The sequence below is a fragment of the Tilletiaria anomala genome (assembly GCF_000711695.1).
Source record: "Tilletiaria anomala UBC 951 chromosome Unknown K437scaffold_1, whole genome shotgun sequence".
Classification (NCBI taxonomy): Eukaryota; Fungi; Basidiomycota; class Exobasidiomycetes; order Georgefischeriales; family Tilletiariaceae; genus Tilletiaria; species Tilletiaria anomala.
Window position 1 is genome coordinate 28804 of NW_013547021.1, and position 17063 is coordinate 45866.

General features: G+C 57.2%; 8 protein-coding genes across 8 annotated transcripts; 4 read left to right on the forward strand and 4 right to left on the reverse strand.

Moving 5' to 3' along the window:
* The first annotated feature begins 219 nt into the window (after window positions 1-219).
* K437DRAFT_252860 (uncharacterized protein) lies at window positions 220-2189 on the forward strand. The gene has a single exon (XM_013390930.1). It carries the CDS (start codon window positions 286-288, stop codon window positions 1990-1992), a length of 1707 nt encoding a protein of 568 aa, XP_013246384.1. The 5' UTR covers window positions 220-285; the 3' UTR covers window positions 1993-2189.
* Window positions 2010-5390, reverse strand: K437DRAFT_252861 (uncharacterized protein). Its single transcript, XM_013390931.1, has 2 exons — window positions 5031-5390; window positions 2010-4932 (listed from the first exon to the last, which is right to left on the reverse strand). The coding sequence occupies exons 1-2, from the start codon at window positions 5232-5234 to the stop codon at window positions 2176-2178; spliced, it is 2961 nt and encodes a 986-aa protein (XP_013246385.1). The 5' UTR covers window positions 5235-5390; the 3' UTR covers window positions 2010-2175.
* Window positions 5391-5805: 415 nt separating this feature from the next.
* K437DRAFT_252862 (uncharacterized protein) lies at window positions 5806-7472 on the reverse strand. The gene is made up of 4 exons (XM_013390932.1): window positions 7158-7472; window positions 6882-7008; window positions 6563-6791; window positions 5806-6467 (listed from the first exon to the last, which is right to left on the reverse strand). The coding sequence occupies exons 1-4, from the start codon at window positions 7158-7160 to the stop codon at window positions 6137-6139; spliced, it is 690 nt and encodes a 229-aa protein (XP_013246386.1). The 5' UTR covers window positions 7161-7472; the 3' UTR covers window positions 5806-6136.
* A 135-nt stretch (window positions 7473-7607) lies between these two features.
* On the forward strand, window positions 7608-10966 carry K437DRAFT_252864 (uncharacterized protein). Its single transcript, XM_013390933.1, has 3 exons — window positions 7608-9864; window positions 9931-10270; window positions 10344-10966. Exons 1-3 carry the CDS (start codon window positions 7982-7984, stop codon window positions 10737-10739), a joined length of 2619 nt encoding a protein of 872 aa, XP_013246387.1. The 5' UTR covers window positions 7608-7981; the 3' UTR covers window positions 10740-10966.
* Window positions 10854-11385, reverse strand: K437DRAFT_265573 (Prefoldin; the record flags this gene model as incomplete). The annotated part of the gene is made up of 3 exons (XM_013390934.1): window positions 10854-10968; window positions 11057-11252; window positions 11322-11385. The coding sequence occupies 3 exons, from the start codon at window positions 11383-11385 to the stop codon at window positions 10854-10856; spliced, it is 375 nt and encodes a 124-aa protein (XP_013246388.1).
* Window positions 11386-13246: 1861 nt separating this feature from the next.
* On the reverse strand, window positions 13247-13642 carry K437DRAFT_265575 (uncharacterized protein; the record flags this gene model as incomplete). Its single annotated transcript, XM_013390935.1, has 2 exons — window positions 13247-13511; window positions 13605-13642. The coding sequence occupies 2 exons, from the start codon at window positions 13640-13642 to the stop codon at window positions 13247-13249; spliced, it is 303 nt and encodes a 100-aa protein (XP_013246389.1).
* Window positions 13643-13666: 24 nt separating this feature from the next.
* On the forward strand, window positions 13667-14333 carry K437DRAFT_236 (uncharacterized protein). Its single transcript, XM_013390877.1, has one exon. It carries the CDS (start codon window positions 13784-13786, stop codon window positions 14279-14281), a length of 498 nt encoding a protein of 165 aa, XP_013246331.1. The 5' UTR covers window positions 13667-13783; the 3' UTR covers window positions 14282-14333.
* A 1063-nt stretch (window positions 14334-15396) lies between these two features.
* On the forward strand, window positions 15397-16964 carry K437DRAFT_373 (major allergen mala S 1). The gene is made up of 3 exons (XM_013390878.1): window positions 15397-15587; window positions 15658-16543; window positions 16664-16964. The coding sequence occupies exons 1-3, from the start codon at window positions 15478-15480 to the stop codon at window positions 16745-16747; spliced, it is 1080 nt and encodes a 359-aa protein (XP_013246332.1). The 5' UTR covers window positions 15397-15477; the 3' UTR covers window positions 16748-16964.
* The last annotated feature ends 99 nt before the right edge of the window (window positions 16965-17063 follow it).

Below are 17063 nucleotides of genomic sequence, written 5' to 3' on the forward strand. Positions count from 1 at the left end.
CTTCACGCTCTTAACCTCGTGATCGTCGTCCTCAACCTAAGGTGCATATTCGATGGCGGAACTCATCAGTACCCAGACATGCGAATCACGTGACCTTGAATCGCACCGGCGTACGTGCCGCACCAGCATTATCCAGATCGCGTCTGGTCAGACCGATAATCACGCGTCTGGCAGGTAGGAGCTGCTCTGCGCTTCTTGATAGGCATCTAGACGTGGCCTCACTGATGCTTACTCCAGAATGATGTGATAGTCTCTACGCGTGGCTACCAGGTCAGGCGCTCCGCAATGGCAAGCCGCAGTGTACCGGGGTCGCGATTGCACTACCGCTTGACTGCCGGGGCGCTGCCAGCCAGCCAGGATCTCTGGCGTGGGATGAGCGACATTGACGAAACGGAGGTCGTACAGATTGATAAGTCCCTGCCATCCGTTTTCGAGAGACAACAGGCTGGTTCTTCGTCGGGACACTCGCGGACATCGAATGCGCGTTTGAAACGCCCGCATTCGTCCACTTCAGGATTGGCTACATCACCCCGGCAGAGGCTAGCAGATAAACGCCGCTCGCTCGCTGCATCGCTGTTCTCTTCTGATGAGGAAGACAAGCAGCTAAGAGTGCGGTCTCCGCGCCAAGCCCAAGGAGTCGCTGCGCTCAAGGGCAAGGCGAAAACACCTGCCAGGACCCCAATATCTGGCACGCGAGACATGCGCAAGGCAATGTTTGCCAATTTCGTTGACGACAGCGATGGAGAGAAGAGTGATGGCTCGAGCGGCAGCGCGGATGATCTGATTGCAGCTATGCCGACTCCGGCACCCTTCCAACCGGCCTCATATACTCAACTTGCAGGCGCCACTGAACGCATTGCACTAGCAAACGGTGCCCTGCAATCCACATCCCACTTCAGACCTGCACTTCACGAGCTGCTGTCTGCGCACAACGGAAGCCACAATACACCCATGGCTGGAGCAAGGGAAAGTGACGCGACAAGCACCGGCAAGAAGAGCGCAGCTGGAAACAGCTCACTGCTCGACGCATTGGACCACATTCTCGATGGAGGCGAACCGTCTCGCGGAGCGAATGACATGCCCACTCTCAGCCCTTCCGCTAAAGGCAAGGCTCGCGCTCATGATGCACCACCGAAGAGGAAAAGTAAGACGGCGCAAGAGAGGAAATATCACGCTTTGCGAAACAACACAACTTTGACCCAGATTGGTCTGGTGGTCTCAGAGGGAAAGGGGAAAGGGAAAGGGAAAGGAAACGCAAGGGAAAAGGAAATAGAGAGAGGGACAGGTTCTAGCATACGTGGAAGGCCTGCAGCTGCCATCGACATCATATCTGATGGGGATGATGATCAGCCACGGGCTGGCCCAAGTCGCCCACACGCAGCAGTGAAGAACATGCAGCAATGCAACCAATTTGACGACACGAGAGATCTGCTGGACGACATTGACTTTGACGATGTCGAACTCACACAAGAGATCAGGCAAGAAGCGCACATGCTACCGGATCCTTCCGGACCGTCTCCGCCTGTTGGCCTGGAGGACAATCAACTCATCAGATGGTTCGCTAGTCGATCGTGTCCGGGCAATGTCGCCAAGAAGCTCAACGACGTGTCGCTCTCGAAGAACCGCAAAAAGATTTATAACGAGCTATTTGTCAAGAACGGCGACGCGTCATCTTCTCCGTTGGAGCACCCCAAGACGTGGTTCACGAAGAACATGCCTGGCTTGGCCACGGCAGGGTCGAGAAGCAGGGCCAAGAGAGCACCCGCAAAGGCGCCGGCGAGGGTGTCGGGGAGTCAGCATTGTGGGATACAAGCGGCGCGGGGCGGTGGAACTGGCGGGTATCCAGGCCGGAAGAGGTCATATAATTGGCGGAAGAAAGCTGGGGGAAGTGCGATTCGGCCAGCCGGCCGCAGCGAGGTCAAGGCTGGGAATAGGAGGAAGTGGAATGGCTACACACGAAAACGGGATGGGCCCAAAGCAGAGATAAAATGAAAAAGCACACACTCTACTTTGCGTCACGATTGTATGCACTGCATGTTGCTCTGCTGCTTTCGTGCTACATTGAGTGAATGAGTGGGCTGCATCTGATACCCGAATACTTTTGATGAGATACTGCTGCTGCTGCTATTGTTATTGTTGTTGTTAATGACTTCTTGATTTACCTTCACAAATAAATCAATCCTCTGTGGGGTCTCCGTAAACAAAAATGCCAGAGCGCGTCTTTCTCGCCTCCGCCTCGGCATCAGCGAAAGCGGTGATCATGTTCGGTTGCGACTTGGCGTAAGGCACGCTGCGGTCGACGAGCGCCCAGCCCTCGCGGACGAGGTCCATGTTCATGCAGGATGCAGGGTTGCCGACATTGGGGTCCGCAGGGTCGTAGAGCGTCAAGTGTAAACGAGGTACTCCGCCGTTGGACATGGTCGCAGCCTCGCGCATCTCGATGTTGGCGATCAGCTTGCGTCCCTCAGCGGCTTCGCGGAAACGGTCCAGCGCATCAAGGGCGTATTCGGTGCTCTTGCCTTCGTACAACTTGACGAAGCTGAGCCGTGCTTCCTGCGCTTGTGGAGACAGCCTGCCTTTGCCGAAGCGGGTAATGTCGAGCGGACGCATGTCTTTCCAGCTGACCTCCTCCATGTTGCCATAGTCGATGTACACGATGCTCGCCGTCTTGGTGGACGGGTGCGAGCGGCGGATCTGAGCGCGGTACCAGCAGCCATCAGCGCTGAACTTGGCGCTGACAAGATCGCCAGAGCGCGGTGCGAAGCCGATCGGTGCTGATGGCGGCGCAGACCGATGCGCGAGCGCAAGGTCGTTCATGAGCGTTTCCAGCTGGGAGATCTTGTCGTCAAGGACCTGGACGGCAAAGCCGAAGGGAACGTCGGAACCATTACCACGCACATCTGAGATGATGACGTCGACATACTCCTTCCGAGCTGGCGCAGCGTGCGCGGAGCCCAAATCATTCTGGACGCTGCTGCTCGCTGCTGGCGCTTCGGCTTCGTTGACCGCTTCGACAAAGTCGTGCCACATGCCCTTCTTTTGCGATTTGGCTTGGGTCTCTGCTGCCATCAGCTGAGCGCCAAAGCTGACGTTCTCAGCACTGTACGCATGCACCTCCGCAAGCCCATTCTCGACGAGGCCAACTGCGATGTTCTCGGTCCGGTTTACAAAAACGGCGCCGATGAAGCCTCCGACCTTGTCGGTGCCATAAACCTCGATGTCCACGTCTCGCTGCAAAAGCCTTTCGGTGCTGTACGCAAGGCCCTCTCGCGAGAACGGCTCGTCCTTCTCATTCGCGTTGCGACCAGTTCTCGGCGCTTTAATGCCAGCAAGGACGAGGGTGATCTTGACGTTCTCGCGCGGGACGAAGAGCTTGAGTCTGCTCGCGCCTGCGACAAAGTCGACGATAGCCGCGACTTTACCGGAACGCTTGAGGCAAGGCAAGTAGCTGTTCGCTTTGCCTGCGTTCTCCGAGCAGTCCGGGACGCGCACGAGTGGGTTCTCCTTGCCGCTGTGCACACCCTTCTGCTCGCTGATCGCGGCAGCCTCGGCGTTGATGAGCTTGTCGAACTCGGACGAGCGGTCCTCATCATCCTTGCGGTGCCGCTGGACTGTCGCGAGGCCGCGGGAGATAAGCTGCTCGTTGATGCTGCCGGGTTCTTTGCTGCTCTGCCCACCGCCTGCGCGGATCGCCTGGATGGTCGCGCAGTGCTTCTCCTCAAATTCACCCTCCTTTGGCTTGACGTAGTCGACATGCACGCGAACATGCTTGCCGATGAGCTTCTTGCGCAGGAACTCGCGCGCCTCCTGGCCGTAGCCTGCAAGGTTAGCTTCGCGCGGCGCCGGCTGACGCACGGACGAGAGAAATATGCGCTGCTCGGCGCCTCCGCTGAGCGGTTTGATGATGAACGACTCGGGTGTGACGATGCGAGAGACGACGCCTTCGAACTGCTTGCCTGGCACCCGGGCACCCAACGCTGCATGCCCGTTCGCTCCGTTGGTCTGGCTGGAGCCCGTCGCCGCAGCGGCAGGCGGGGTCCAGTTGGACCAGATACCCGCGCGCTTCTCCTTGGCGCCACGCTCAGCGGCGCGGTATTTCTCCATCACTCCTGGGAAAGCAGAGTTGACGAAGCCTGCGTGCCAGTCGACAAGCTTCGCGAGGCCATGGGACAGTAGGAATTGCGCAATGTCACCTGCAGGGTGCTGTACCGAGCCGATCACGTAGCTTGTCGTCAGAGGTGCCGGGTTGCCAGAGAGGAGCGTACCGGGAGCAGCGCTGCTAGTCTGCGGCAGGGAGAGCAGGTGGACCTTGACGTTACGCTGGAGGAGTCTGCTCTCGACAAAGAAGAGCGACTCTGGTCCGAACGGCTCTCCGCCGGCACTGCTGCCGCGATCCGCTGCGCCGTTCACCCTTGGCGCCTTGACGCCAGCCAAGCTAAGATTGATGACTTGGTGGTTGCGCGAAGTAAGGAGGAGACGGACGCGAAGCATGCTTCCATCTTTGACCGACTCGACGATCCCGTCAATCGGGACACCCTTCCACTCGTTCAAGAAGGCGACCGAATCCTCCGGCATGGTATGTGACACCTTCCACAGGCTGTCGGGACCCCAGAGCCCTCTTCCTTCTTCCTGCGCTTCGTTCTGCACGCTGCGCTGCACAGCCTTCCAGCCGCCATCCTCGTCCTCCTCAGAGGTCGGAAGCGAAGGGTTGTTGCGGCGCGAGTTTGAGTCGTGCACTTTTGCCCAGCCGGCGCGCAGAATCTCGTGGGAGACGTTCATATCCGGCAGACCGGGACCGCGAGGTGGTAGGAAGGCATGCGCATACTCTCTCGACCCACCGCCTGGGACGGGCACGGTGTACTCGACCCGGTAGCGGACCTCTTTGCCGACAGTCAAGAGTCTCAAAAAGTCTCTGGATGAAAATGCTTGAGGCTTGGTTTCGCCCATCAAAGGAGAGAAGCATGTCAGATGAACCAAACCCTTGACGATGCATGCCTATGTAAAAAACCCATGCCACTCGTCCAACCCACCTCGTCGTCCCGTTCTCTGCTACCCAACCTCGGCGCAGCAATGCCCGCGACATGAATGGTCTTCTGCGCTGAGGGGTTCGTCGAGCCTTTGGGTCTCAGAACAAGCGTGTCGCCGCTGAGGATACTGCGCACGATGCCGCTTTGGAGTGGTTGTTGCTGCTGCTGCTGAGCAAGCGCTAGGGCTGGTGTTGCGGAAAAAGTCATGTTGGCGTAAGAGAAATGCGACGTGCTGCCTGTGATCCCCTGTTTTCCCCGTTTCCTGTTGGACAAAAGTGTTCGAATGCCAGGCGGATGCTCGGTTATGATACCGCAATTGATCGACCGGGTTGCTCAGTGCTGTTTAGACCAGATTGAGGCGATTCACGTGCTTGGAAGTATAAGAATGAGAAGTGATGTGGAAGAGAAGAACAACCTTGGACTATGGCGTTGTGGAGAGTCCCACTGTCCCCAGCGTATCAATGTGGGGGAACATAAAGAGAAACAAAATCCACCCATCATCAGCCAGCGCCCAACGCTTGACGTTCCCCTCTCACCACGTGTGCAGGTTTACATCGGCGTAAACCCAGGTCCCACAGCAAGGCTCAGCCTGCCGCTCACGTTACCGTCCTAAGTTCTCGCCGCGAGCAGCCGAGCTTCCAGCGTTCAGCGGCCGAGCGGGGGCGAGGGGCCTGGGAAGCGCAAGGTGAAACCGGTCACACGACCGCGTCGTCACCAGCACGACGGCCGGACGCACAGAGCAGAAGCAGAGCCTTCCACCACACGTCCCAGCATTGCTGTTAGATGGAAACTTTCAGATTCTAGTGGTACGTACAGGAAAGGGTGACAAGAGCGTACGATACAACAGTGACGTTTGTGTGCGTGTGTCTGTGTGCGTCGGGTCGTGAATGTATGTGAGAAAGGCGAGCGCATCACCTCTGCTCTCGTGGTGCATTCCTGAGTGAATGCTGGACTGCGGTAAGAGAAGCGACGCAGCCCCCGAGCGGCGAAAGAGACAAGCTTTACAGCTGTGCTAAGAGGGGTTCTTGGCGAGTCCCAAGCTTCTAGCAAACGCTTGTGAACCTTCAAGGCAGGAATACGGCAGTCTCTTTCCCTCGGCCTCCTTTAACTCAAGCTGTATCCATTTGCGAGCCGCCGCCAGCGGTCCCACCTCCGCTCCCTCCAAGCCGCTTACCATCGCTTGCGCTGTCATCTTCCTGTGGAGGCGCCCCTGAGCTGCTGCTGCCGCTGCCTGTCGCTAGACCCTGCATAGCAGCCGGTGCCGCGCGTGCCCCTGCGTCATCATCTTCCTGCCCCTCATCTTCATTCTCGACCTCGGCCTTCATGTCTTGCACGAGCGCCTCGTCGTCCATCCAACTTTCTTCGACCGTCGCCTTGACGCGGCGGACGTACTCCTTCATGTTCTCGCGATAGAGAGACGCTGCTTCTGCGTTTGCTGGGCTGTACGCAGGGACAAGCACCAGTGCGGGTCCGATTCAGCGCTCATTGTCATATTTTGGAGAGTCAGAGGGGCGAGCAAGAGCTGATGGGCTTACCTGTTCGGATTCGGATCGTGCAGCAGACTCTGGATACTCGTCAGGATCGCCGCGACATCGTATGTCGGGCTCCAGCGATTCTGGAGGATATCCAAGCACAGCTCCCCGTTGGCATAGACGTTCGGGTGGAACATGCGGCTGAGGAACTTGACCGTCGGCGGCTTATTCGGGTACGACTCATCGAATGTCAGCAGGAGTTTGAAGGTGCCGTCTTCGAATGGCGTGTCGGCTTTCGCGACGTAAGAGCATGCAGGGGCAAAATCAAATGTTAGGGACCATGCTGAAATCGGCATCGGTTAGAAATGAGTTCCGTACTAACCTGGCCCAAAGATGACCGCATTCCAGATCATCAGATTGTCCGGGCATGGCGCGCCACTGATGCCCCCAGGCGGGTCATTGCTGAGCCGCTTGAAATCTCGGATTAACCGGCGCTTGGATGGCGTTGACTAGGATAATCAGAAATGCATACGAAACAGGTAAGAATAGGTCGCCATCGAGCCTCCCACTTCCATGTCATACTAGCGATCCACCTTGAATGGTCCGGGCGGCAACAAATCAAAGCCGCTGCTTAGACTTGGATTCCCTCACCACTCACCATGCTGCCCCAGAGCCTGGCGGCACCTCGCTCGAATAAGTTCCGCTCGCGATTGATTTGTAACTGTTGGCGTGCTCGTCTTTGGCTTTTGGCGTATGGATGGTCTGACAAGGAGTGACCGCTTCAATTGATTTGAACTCGGAGACGATCCGTGCCAGATGAGTACGAGCGTTGACCTGGCGACGGAGAGTGAGTCGACTTGGTTGCACTGCGCTTTCGCTGGGGTTCTCCGCCCAGCAACCTTCCCCGCAATTTCGGATAGAGGTGTTGTCGATGAAGGGAAGGACAAGGTACTGATGGTTGGGGGTTGGGCAGTGGGAAGTGGGAAGTGGGTAGTGTTGGTTGTATACAAAATAGAATGCATGCTCTATCTGACGGGAGGCGCCGAGAGGAGGGGGGAGCTGGCTGGGGGCGCTTCGGACTCTACTGCCCCGGAGGCACCCTAGCAGTCACCGCCCACGCGCCCAGGCCAGCAAACCTATCAAGTCAATCAGGATGGCCTAGCAAGTGAATCAGAGTGGGATTGGATGGGAGGGAATATGGGATCGACAAGCTGCAAGCACAACCACACAAGAAGCCACGTGGGACAGAATCCAGAGGCGCAGGCATAGGCGTAGCTGGAAACTTCGCATTCGTCCGCCTTTGGTTTGGGAGAGGCGTCCTTTGATCGGGCCACCAGCGCCAGGGCGATCGTCCTTTGGCGCCAAACCTGGCTTGAGCAAGTTGCGAACGCGCAGTGGGGATTCGGGTCGCTCGCATCGATGGCTCGGCCGTCGCTCTGAAGGTGAGACGGTGCATCCCTCCCGTGTTTCTCTGGGGGCATCATGGCAGCCAATGGTGGCACAGGTCTGTCCTACACGCCTTACACGCGAAAGACGCACTCGCGAGGGCCATCAACGGCTAGCTTCACTTCTTCGGTACAGGACGTCGCGCCCGCTTCGAGTGCTGCCCCCGTTGCGCCTTCGCATGCAGGCGCAACATCTTCATCTCTCCTCGATGAATCTCCATCTCAACCACAACAGCAGCAGCAGAATGGGCGCTCAGCGCCGTCTTTGGGAGCAGGGCAAATTACAAGCCAGCCACTGACTGGCGGCGCGTTGCGTGTGGCCGTGCCGTTGGGGACAAGGGGGGCCCAAGTAAATGGAGCCCTCGCACTGGGGCGTGGCCCTTCTAGCGTTGCGTCAGGAAGTGCACCGCCGCCGCTTCGGAGGATCTCCGAGATACGCAAGGCAGCTGCGACGACAGCTCAGCCTCGGACACCCGCAAAGGCGAAAGCAAAGTCTTCAAAGAACGACATGCTCCCGCACGTGACCCCTGCATCGTCCTCTTCTTCGGCGTCCGCCTCCGAATCACAGCTATCGCCCAACTTGAAAGCGGCAGTGCAAGCCGTATATGCAAGCGCAAATGCATCGGTTTCGTTTTCGCGTTCTGGGTCGCCTCCACCAAGCGCGAGCGCGATGCGGCACGACCCGATGCGGCACCATCGCGCTACATCAAGCATCGGGAGCAGCGGCACAAACACTCCTTATCCGCTCTCGCTTCCGCCGACGAACATGAATGCACATTCCGCTTCGTCGTCGCTTTATACCTCGCTCGTGAACGACCCGATCCCGATCCCCTCTGGTCCAGCACTAGGACAGGTATCCACTTCAGCTTCCGCCGATCCGCCAGGACAGACCACCAGCCGCACAGACGCCTCTACAAGACAAACAGGCCTCACCGGCGCATATTCAGAAGCCAACGGCCGCTTAACGAGTTACCGCCCCGGCTTCCAGGCGCGCGGCGTCTACCGCGTGCTCACTGAGGAGTTCGAAGCGGCGCGCCGCCAGTCGCGCAGCGCACAGGAGCGGCGCAGGGCCGAGCTGGCTGAGGAGCGTTTGACGAGGCGGCTCGAGAAACTGCTCGCAATACATTTGCAAGCGAGCGATGCCGTGCGCGCGGAGGCGCTCGCAAAGACAAGGGCGCGCCGTGACGCGCGTGCGGCTGGTGCCGCCGGTGTCGCTGGCGACAACGGGGAGAAAGAAATCGCGAGTTCTGTGCGAGGCGTCGCCGGTAACGTCTGGTCTACGTTGCGCTTTCGTGCCAGCCAGCTCGCCTCATCGCTTGAGGACCCGGAAAAGGTCTACCTCCGCACCAAGGAGCAGGAGATCGTGCATTGGGAAGACGACAAGGCGGCCAAGCGCTGTCCGATCTGCAACACGCCCTTCAGCCTCGCTGTGCGCAAGCATCATTGCAGACTGTGTGGGAGGGTCGTCTGCGCGTCGCCGCAGCTGACGCGCTTTGCACCCATGGAAAGAGCTTCTGCGGTGGCAGGGCAGAAACAGGCCCAGCAGAACGGCTCAGGGCCGGGCGACGGCCACGGGGAGGACAAGGCCTTCAAGTGCTCCGGTCTGGTCCTCGCCGATCCGAAGAGCATGCGCGTGTCCTCTTTCTTCGTCAGTAGTCAACCAGGTGGCGGCAGCGACCCCGGCTCCGCTAGCCCAAGCCTCGACGTCGTATCAGAAAAAGCCCCCCAGCAGATGTCGACAGATTTTTTACGCATCCGCATCTGCCGCGAATGCAGGGATACTGTCTGTAAGCGGCAATACATGTTGGACGACGGGAACCGGGTTCCAATGTACCTCAAGCTGTACGAGGCGCTTATGCGCTTGCAGCGCGAGATTGAGGAGAGTCTGCCGGAGTTCCAGGAGATGGTGTTGGGCTTGCAGTGAGTGCCTCTTCGTGATGGTCGAAGAAGCGTGTATTTCCTCATGTCTCACGTGTTCTACCGCAGAAAGCAAGATGCGAACGCGACACTCGGCGTCGAAGAGGGCGTCCTGACGGTAGCGCAGGGTAACAGCAGTGGCGGCAGTGATGCAGCACAAATCAAACAGCAGCAAGTCAATGTACGCATGATGCTCGCTCTGCAGAAGGACGCAGCGGCGGCGCGCAAGCAGCTGCTGGCCAACTTTGCGAATTATGACGCGCTGGCAAGGCGAATACGCTCCTTGCCGCCTGAGGACTCAGGACCGTTTGGGGGCGCTAGCGGTCGGCCTGCGGCATCGACGGACCAGGCGCAGGAAAGGCTTCAGCAGGCAGTTTGGACGCGGGCGAACCTCTTCTTGCAGCAGAACGTGAGTGAGCGATATAGATATGCTCTGGAAAAGAAAGAGGCAGATATCTGATTTGAGGTGTTATGGTACACAGATGTTCCCGTTACAAGCGCTGCCCAAGTTTGTGGCATCCAAAAAGGAAGGCATCGGCAGTCCAACCTCGTCAGCGACCTCAACGCCTCCGCTTGGTGGTGCAGCAAAACTATCCGAGGGTGCTGTCGCTATCAACGGCGGCGGTGGCGGCAGCAACGACGCATCGCACACAGTCGGAGCCCTGCGACAGCAGCTGTCTGTTCTTTTGGAGCAAGAGGAGCTTGTCGCGTCGTACGTTGACAGCGCGAACAAGGCTCGCAAATTCGACGATGCGAGGAGCTTGCGGATGAGCTTGGATGAGCTGCGCAAGGAGATCGTGCAGATCAGACGCCAGCTCGGTATACCGCCTGCGGGTGCTTCGGGTGGCGCAAAGACTGGCAAAAAAGCTCGTCGATAGCTGTCCCTCTTTGGCGCTGTCTCGCCCCATGTATGTAGCAGGGGTGAGAATTTCGCATTGCCAGCAGCCATTTGCTTCGCTTGGGTCGTTCTACTCTCTGCGCTTTGAAGCGGCTCACACTTCGCCTGCCTGGGCCTGTGCTGCTGTTAGCGTCTGTATGCGCACGATTTCGTTTTTCTTGGTCTCCATTTTGCTTTCTGCTGCCTGGATTAGCTGGTCCGTCCGCTTCCTGGTCATCAAAGATTTAAGCATCACCTCGCTAGTCAGGGCCCCGGCATTGAAACGATCGCCCGAAAAATTGACGGGACTAAACTCACATATCGCCGCGGATCAGCTCAAGCCGCTTCTCGACATTCTGCTTCGCTTCGTTTTGCTCTTGCAGCAGCAGGGCCGTGCCTACCAGCTTGTAGATCTTCTCATTCAGTGACAGCTTTTGGAACTCTTTCGCAACGGCCTCATTCTCGTTTGATTGGGCTTCCAGCTTCTGCCTTGACTCGATCAGATTGGACAGCTCTGCAGTGAGCAAAAAAACAGGTTGTCAGCAACTTTCAAAACAAGTTGTGACGAGGCGTCACTAATAACCTCTTTGAAGAGTTTGGAACTCGTTGGACAGCTTGGCCAGCTGCTCTTGTTGTTGGGCTCTCATTTTTCCGTGAGCTCGAGTCTCTTTCGTTTGCGTATCAGCGCTTGAAAGATAGCACTACAATTCTCACGTGGACAAGGCTGATAGAGTGACGCCGTAAAGCTCGTCTATTCATCAGACGGAAGTATCAAGAAAGTGTGCATGTCGCGGCATTTCGTATTGGATCTTGGAAGTTGAAATGCGCTTCACGCATTCACACCCCCAGGCGGAAGTCTCGCATCTCCAGTATGTACTCTTTGTTATGCACGACCGCTATGTCACCGAGACACTAACCACAGCATTGAGTATGCGCGATCAGACTGCAAACATTAAGCCTGCCCGCTTTCATCAGAGGTTGACACTTGATAAGGGCATTGGTTTGTCGGAAGCTACACAGAGCAAAGCCCCGCATCCACGACATTTGAGGCGACCGCCCTTCATGGTGTAGACGCTTTGCAGTCATCTTGGAATTCTGAAAGGAAATCGCATGCACCTGCTAAATTCTCTTCAATCCTGACAGACAGCGAGAAGCGAGACAAATTTATGGCTGCCGCCTGCATTGAGTGAGAAGCTAGTCCCGCGCAGAGCCACGTGGACGACTCCTTCGCCCACCTGCTCTTCCTAGCACTCGATGGACGAGGCAAGCTGCTGGATCGTGCCGCTCTCTTGGACGCAAGAGACGACGCAGATACCTTATTGGAGCGATCCGGCGTCATCCAAGCCTGTGAACAGCCAGACCTTTTCGCCTAGTCCAGCTCCATGCGAAGAATGTCAAACTCTTCCAACCTAATGATAGATCGGTACATTTCCTTGCCCACTACGCTCGCGCTGCCTTGACTCTGCTCGTCTCCAGCATCCGTGGCGACGTGCTCACCGTCTCAGCCGTGGGCTTGATATTTGCAAGGCGCTGCGATTCAATTTGGAAGTTCTTCTGGGGCTTGCTCCTGTACGTCAGCTGGCCACCGAACAAGTCGATCGTCTTTGGGTCCGGCTCGGGTCCAAAGGCGGCATTGCTGACGTTGACAGCAGACGCCATGCGTTCGGTGATGTTATTGCGAGCAACACGATACAAAAGCAAAGAAAGAAGGCTATGACAGTTACAGACAAAACGGCAGATACTCCCGAATTCTGCCACTTACCCGCTCAACCACATGTGCACCGTGTCGGCAGGAGCAAAAATGAACTGTTCCGGCTCGAGGCCAGCGCAGTTTCATGAACAGAGGGGCATACAGCATGCCCACGTCTCCAGGGCACTGTCTATGGGAGTCCTTGACGAATTCAAAGCAAGTGCAGACGTGTTGATCGTCGCTTTCGCCTGCGCCTCTGCGCTGCGCTTTGTCCGAGCCTTCCACAACCCGAACAACACTCTCATTGACTAATGGCTTTTCAGCAACCACCAGTCGCGTGCTAAAGAAGGGCAATAAAGCTGTTCTATTTGTCTCTTTGCTTTTGAGACTGCTGCGCCTTGGGCAGGAACTCGTTCACGGGCTTGACAACATCCTCCCAGAGGTGCGTCGTATCCTTGTGCTGCAGCAGCAGCACCTCATTGAGCCTCGGGTTCCCCTCGCCGCCCTGCACGCTCTCGACCTGTCGTACATGGCTCCTCTCCGCCGCAGCCCACTTGACGAGGCGTTCCGCGCCGCCGTAAACGTGTGACATGGCAGCTAGGCGCTTCGCGATAAAGCACAGCTCACTGAAGCCGACAAAGCCAAGGGAAGTCGTTGATGACAAGGGCAATTTCCGGCTTGTGCACGCCGTCGAACAGCGTCACGTCCGCCGCTTCTACGCTGCCGTGCGCGCCTTTCTCCTGTTTTGCCATCTTGCGGCCGATTGCAGGGTGCACACACGCGCCATACGTCCCGTGCCTGTTCGTCTGCTACTGTTGCTACTGCAAAGTCCACGATGCATGCGTGTCGACGCCCTTGAGTCTGGCTACGCGCTCGGAGGGCGGGTGCGCCTGTAGCGGCAGCGCGTTGCTGGCGGAGAGCACTTTGAAAATGAATAGCATGCCGCCGTGCTCTCCATGTGCGAGGTATGGCATGCGCTCCAGCGTCGTAGGCCGATGTGCTTGGCAGTAGCGGTAGCGTCGGACCCAGAGGAAACCAGCAGATCGGACAAGAGGTTCCCGGCGGCTGCTGAGCCACTTTGAACTGGAAAGTTGGACAACAGTCGAGAAGTTCCTTTGGCATGCGTTGTGTCCATGCAAAGCTGTTGGCAACACCGCCATTATGGGCTGAGCTTACGATCCGACTGATTCTCGAACCTCGAACCGTACGTGCATACTTACCTCGGCGAACGGCTTGTCCTTGCAAACCGTATTCACACCGTCGCCTTGGTCGTTTCTCTTGTTCCGTCCCTCGTCCCAGCTCACTTCCCCCATTTACCTTCCATCGTAGCCGTTGAAACCTGCCGACACAGCAGCATGGTTCACCCTTCCTTGATCGCCGCCTATCTAGAGTTTCCCTATGAGCGAGGCGTCACCCTTGGGCCAAGACCATGTTCTGGACTGAAGAACGGACCCACAAAAGGCTGTGCGACTCAGATGCCTCACCGATCGCTGATGCTAGCATCGTGTCGTTCGTTCATTGAAAGCGTCACCCTGGAAGCCTGTGATGAAGAAACTACGAGTTCAAGCATTTTCGAAAGGAAAAATCCCATGGCACATCTGTACACCCTGTCACCCCTTATATTGCCAACGAGATTGTTTGCCACACTGCTAGGCTCATATCGCAGCTCCAAGACGTTCCATTCGCCATGTTGGGGAAAGAGGCACGCGCCTAGGGGAAGACTTGCCCTAGGAGAGTCGATAAATCCTGCATATCAGGGTCACGCTTCGCTTTGGTTCATGTCCCGCAGGGGTCCATCCCAGAGCGCGTCCTCATTGAACGACCTCTATAACCTTGAGAGCCCGAGGCTATAGGGATTGGGCTAAGAGAAAGGGTCCGGTGAGGTGAACGAGTAATTGCTGTCTCCGCCCGTGACCAGGCCCCCAATGTGAACGCTTGAAAATGGCCCAAGAGTCTTCTCACGTCGAGGAGCCTGATTCCTGATGAGAAATCGCAAGACCAGTTGACGCAGATAGCAGCGATAGATGGATCATTTCCTGCAGTATGGGTCCTTTTCCGGCGGCGCGAATAAATACGATGATAGGAAAACGAAAGCTAGAAAAAGAGAAGTGGAAGATCTAGATAAAGTGGGGAGGAGAGCGCGTGATCATTAATATAACCCCAGCCGGTGCAGACAAAGAAGAGAAGTCCTAATCAAGGCGCCCATGCAAACAGACCTATTTTATTGTTTTAGGGTTGTGCAGGGCAGACCAGGTGCCAAGATCTGCTCGCTCCCCTTTGCCCCTCTCTTCTTGCTCTTTCACGGTTAGTCTGCACACTGCGCTGCAATGCAGCAACCGGTCCCAGCGCCAGAGCAGTCGGTTTGTGACTACGTGTTCCTGAGTCTCGCCCAGAAAACCCCTGCCCCTTGCTACTCGCCGCTTGAGGCACTACAAAGCACCTTGCCAACGCACTGGCTAACAGCCCGGCAGTGCTCGCACCCTGGGACGGGTTTCACTCTCGACCGTTTGTCTGCTTAACAGTCCCCAGGCACTGACATTGACAGACTGACAGATCAAGTAGGCAACGCTCCGCTCTCCTATTGCTTTCTTTGGCACCCCTGCATGCTGCAGTTAAAATCAATGGGACTTCACTTGTGCAAGTCTCTGTCACAGCTGCTGGTGAGAAAACCGGAGATGTGTAGCGAGGCGCCCCACACTGAACTTTCGATCGTTGAGACCCCCACAGTGGACTTCGCCTGTCGCTCACCGGTCAACTCCTCCGTGCCACTGTCGCATCCTTTCTTGGTTCTCTGCCTGACAGATCTGCATCTATTGCACAGCACTTCCTGCCAACTCCCGTCAGCATCAACCATGTCCCTTGTTACTTCTCCTCCATCACCTTCTCTTGCGACACAGGTTCTTTTCAGCCTTCGACCTTGACATATCCTCTCCTTCGTTGTTGGTATCACGGTTCGGCGCTCACACTCTTTTACACCTCGTCAACCCCCCGTCGTCCTCGTCCGAACCCGCTGGTCTTCTTCCTCGCCACCTTATTGTCTCTGTCCAATATGAAGACCGCCACGTTCTCTTCCCTGCTCGCCCTACTCGCCGCCTCGGCATCCACTGTCGCCGCCACTGGCAACCCTCCAGATGTCTTTGCCGTCAACATCTTGAACCTGTGCGTGGAATGTGCGGGTTGCCCCTTGGTTTGTTGTGGCCTCTTCAGACTGACCTTTGCCCTCATCTAGCTACCCGGAGGACTGCCAGTGGGACACGACGCGCAAGCTGTATTACCAGTCCAACCTGTGGAAGGGCCGTGTCAGTGTGACGGACCCCAAAAACACCGATGCGCACTTCAACGTGCTCATCCCTGGCGTCAGCTCGAACGGCTACGGCGATCAACAGTTGGCCGGTCTTTCGCTCGACACGCGCACCGCCGCCAAGCGGCTCTACGCAGTCGCCAAGGACAGCAAGGCATTTGACTTCAGCAATCAGCGCACCGACGGTCCTTCGAGCTTCCACGCATTTAACCTGCCGGTCAATGCCAACTCGCAGCCGACCTGGTCGATCGACTTGAACACGGTCCAGGAGGAGTTCAAGACGCAGACGGGCACCCGTCCATTCGGGCCCGTCGACTCGGCTGTTGACAGCAAGGGAAACATTTACGTCGTGTTTGAGCTCGGCATCCCCGCGATTGCCAAGGTCTCGCCGGACGGAAAGACGGTGCAGGCGTGGTACTCGGAGGCGTCGAACGGGAGCCAGCGCCCGGGTTACACGGGCATCACGTACAGCGCGTCGGCCAACAAGCTTATCGCATACGGCGGCCCGCGAATCCTGACGACGTTCGACCTCTCCGCCAACGCAGTGTCCGGCCAGGCGAGCATGGCGCCCGTCAGCGTCAGTGGTAACTATGGCAGCCTGCTCGTCAGCGAGAAGCTCGTCACGGTGCCTTCGCTCGACAGCAGCGGAATCCGGTTGCTCGGCGTCAAGGCGCCGTACGTCTACTCGTTCAGCTCGCCGGACAACTGGGCCACCGCGTCGTACAAGCGCTACACCCGCCCCGAGTTCAACAACAACACGCTCCTCAACGTTTGCGAGGGTGAATTTGGTGGTGGACGCCAGATCTACGGCGTGGTGCGTATCTATCTTTCCACCACTTGTGCTGCTGGTGTGGCTGTGTGCCGAGCTTGGCCTGCTTGCCTAGCTGACTGACTGACATAACGTCCCGTCTCTTTGTGTTTCCTGCTTTCTCAGGGAGGATATCTGAACGAGGGACCCAAGGGCGGCCGCAAGGAGTTCCCGATGTATCACCTCCCCGACTCGCTGCTGCAAAAGTGAACCACGCGCAGCGCATCGCATTCGAGGCTGCATGGCTACCGCCATGCTTTCCCGCCTGCCTGCTGCTGCTTCGCATCATTGGTTTGATATTTTCACAGCCTTTGAGTATGCGATTACTTTTCATCACACGGACTTTTCATCCATCGTTCCCTTTATCCATGATCCACTCCCCTTCCATTCACCGCCACAGCTGTTGCTGCCGGACCAACAGGGATAGGAAGAAACAACATAGATCCAGTCGCAGATATACCATCTCCGGCTCTCGGCACACACAGCTATCCATTCACATTCTCCAGGGCCCATGGACCCTAATCCT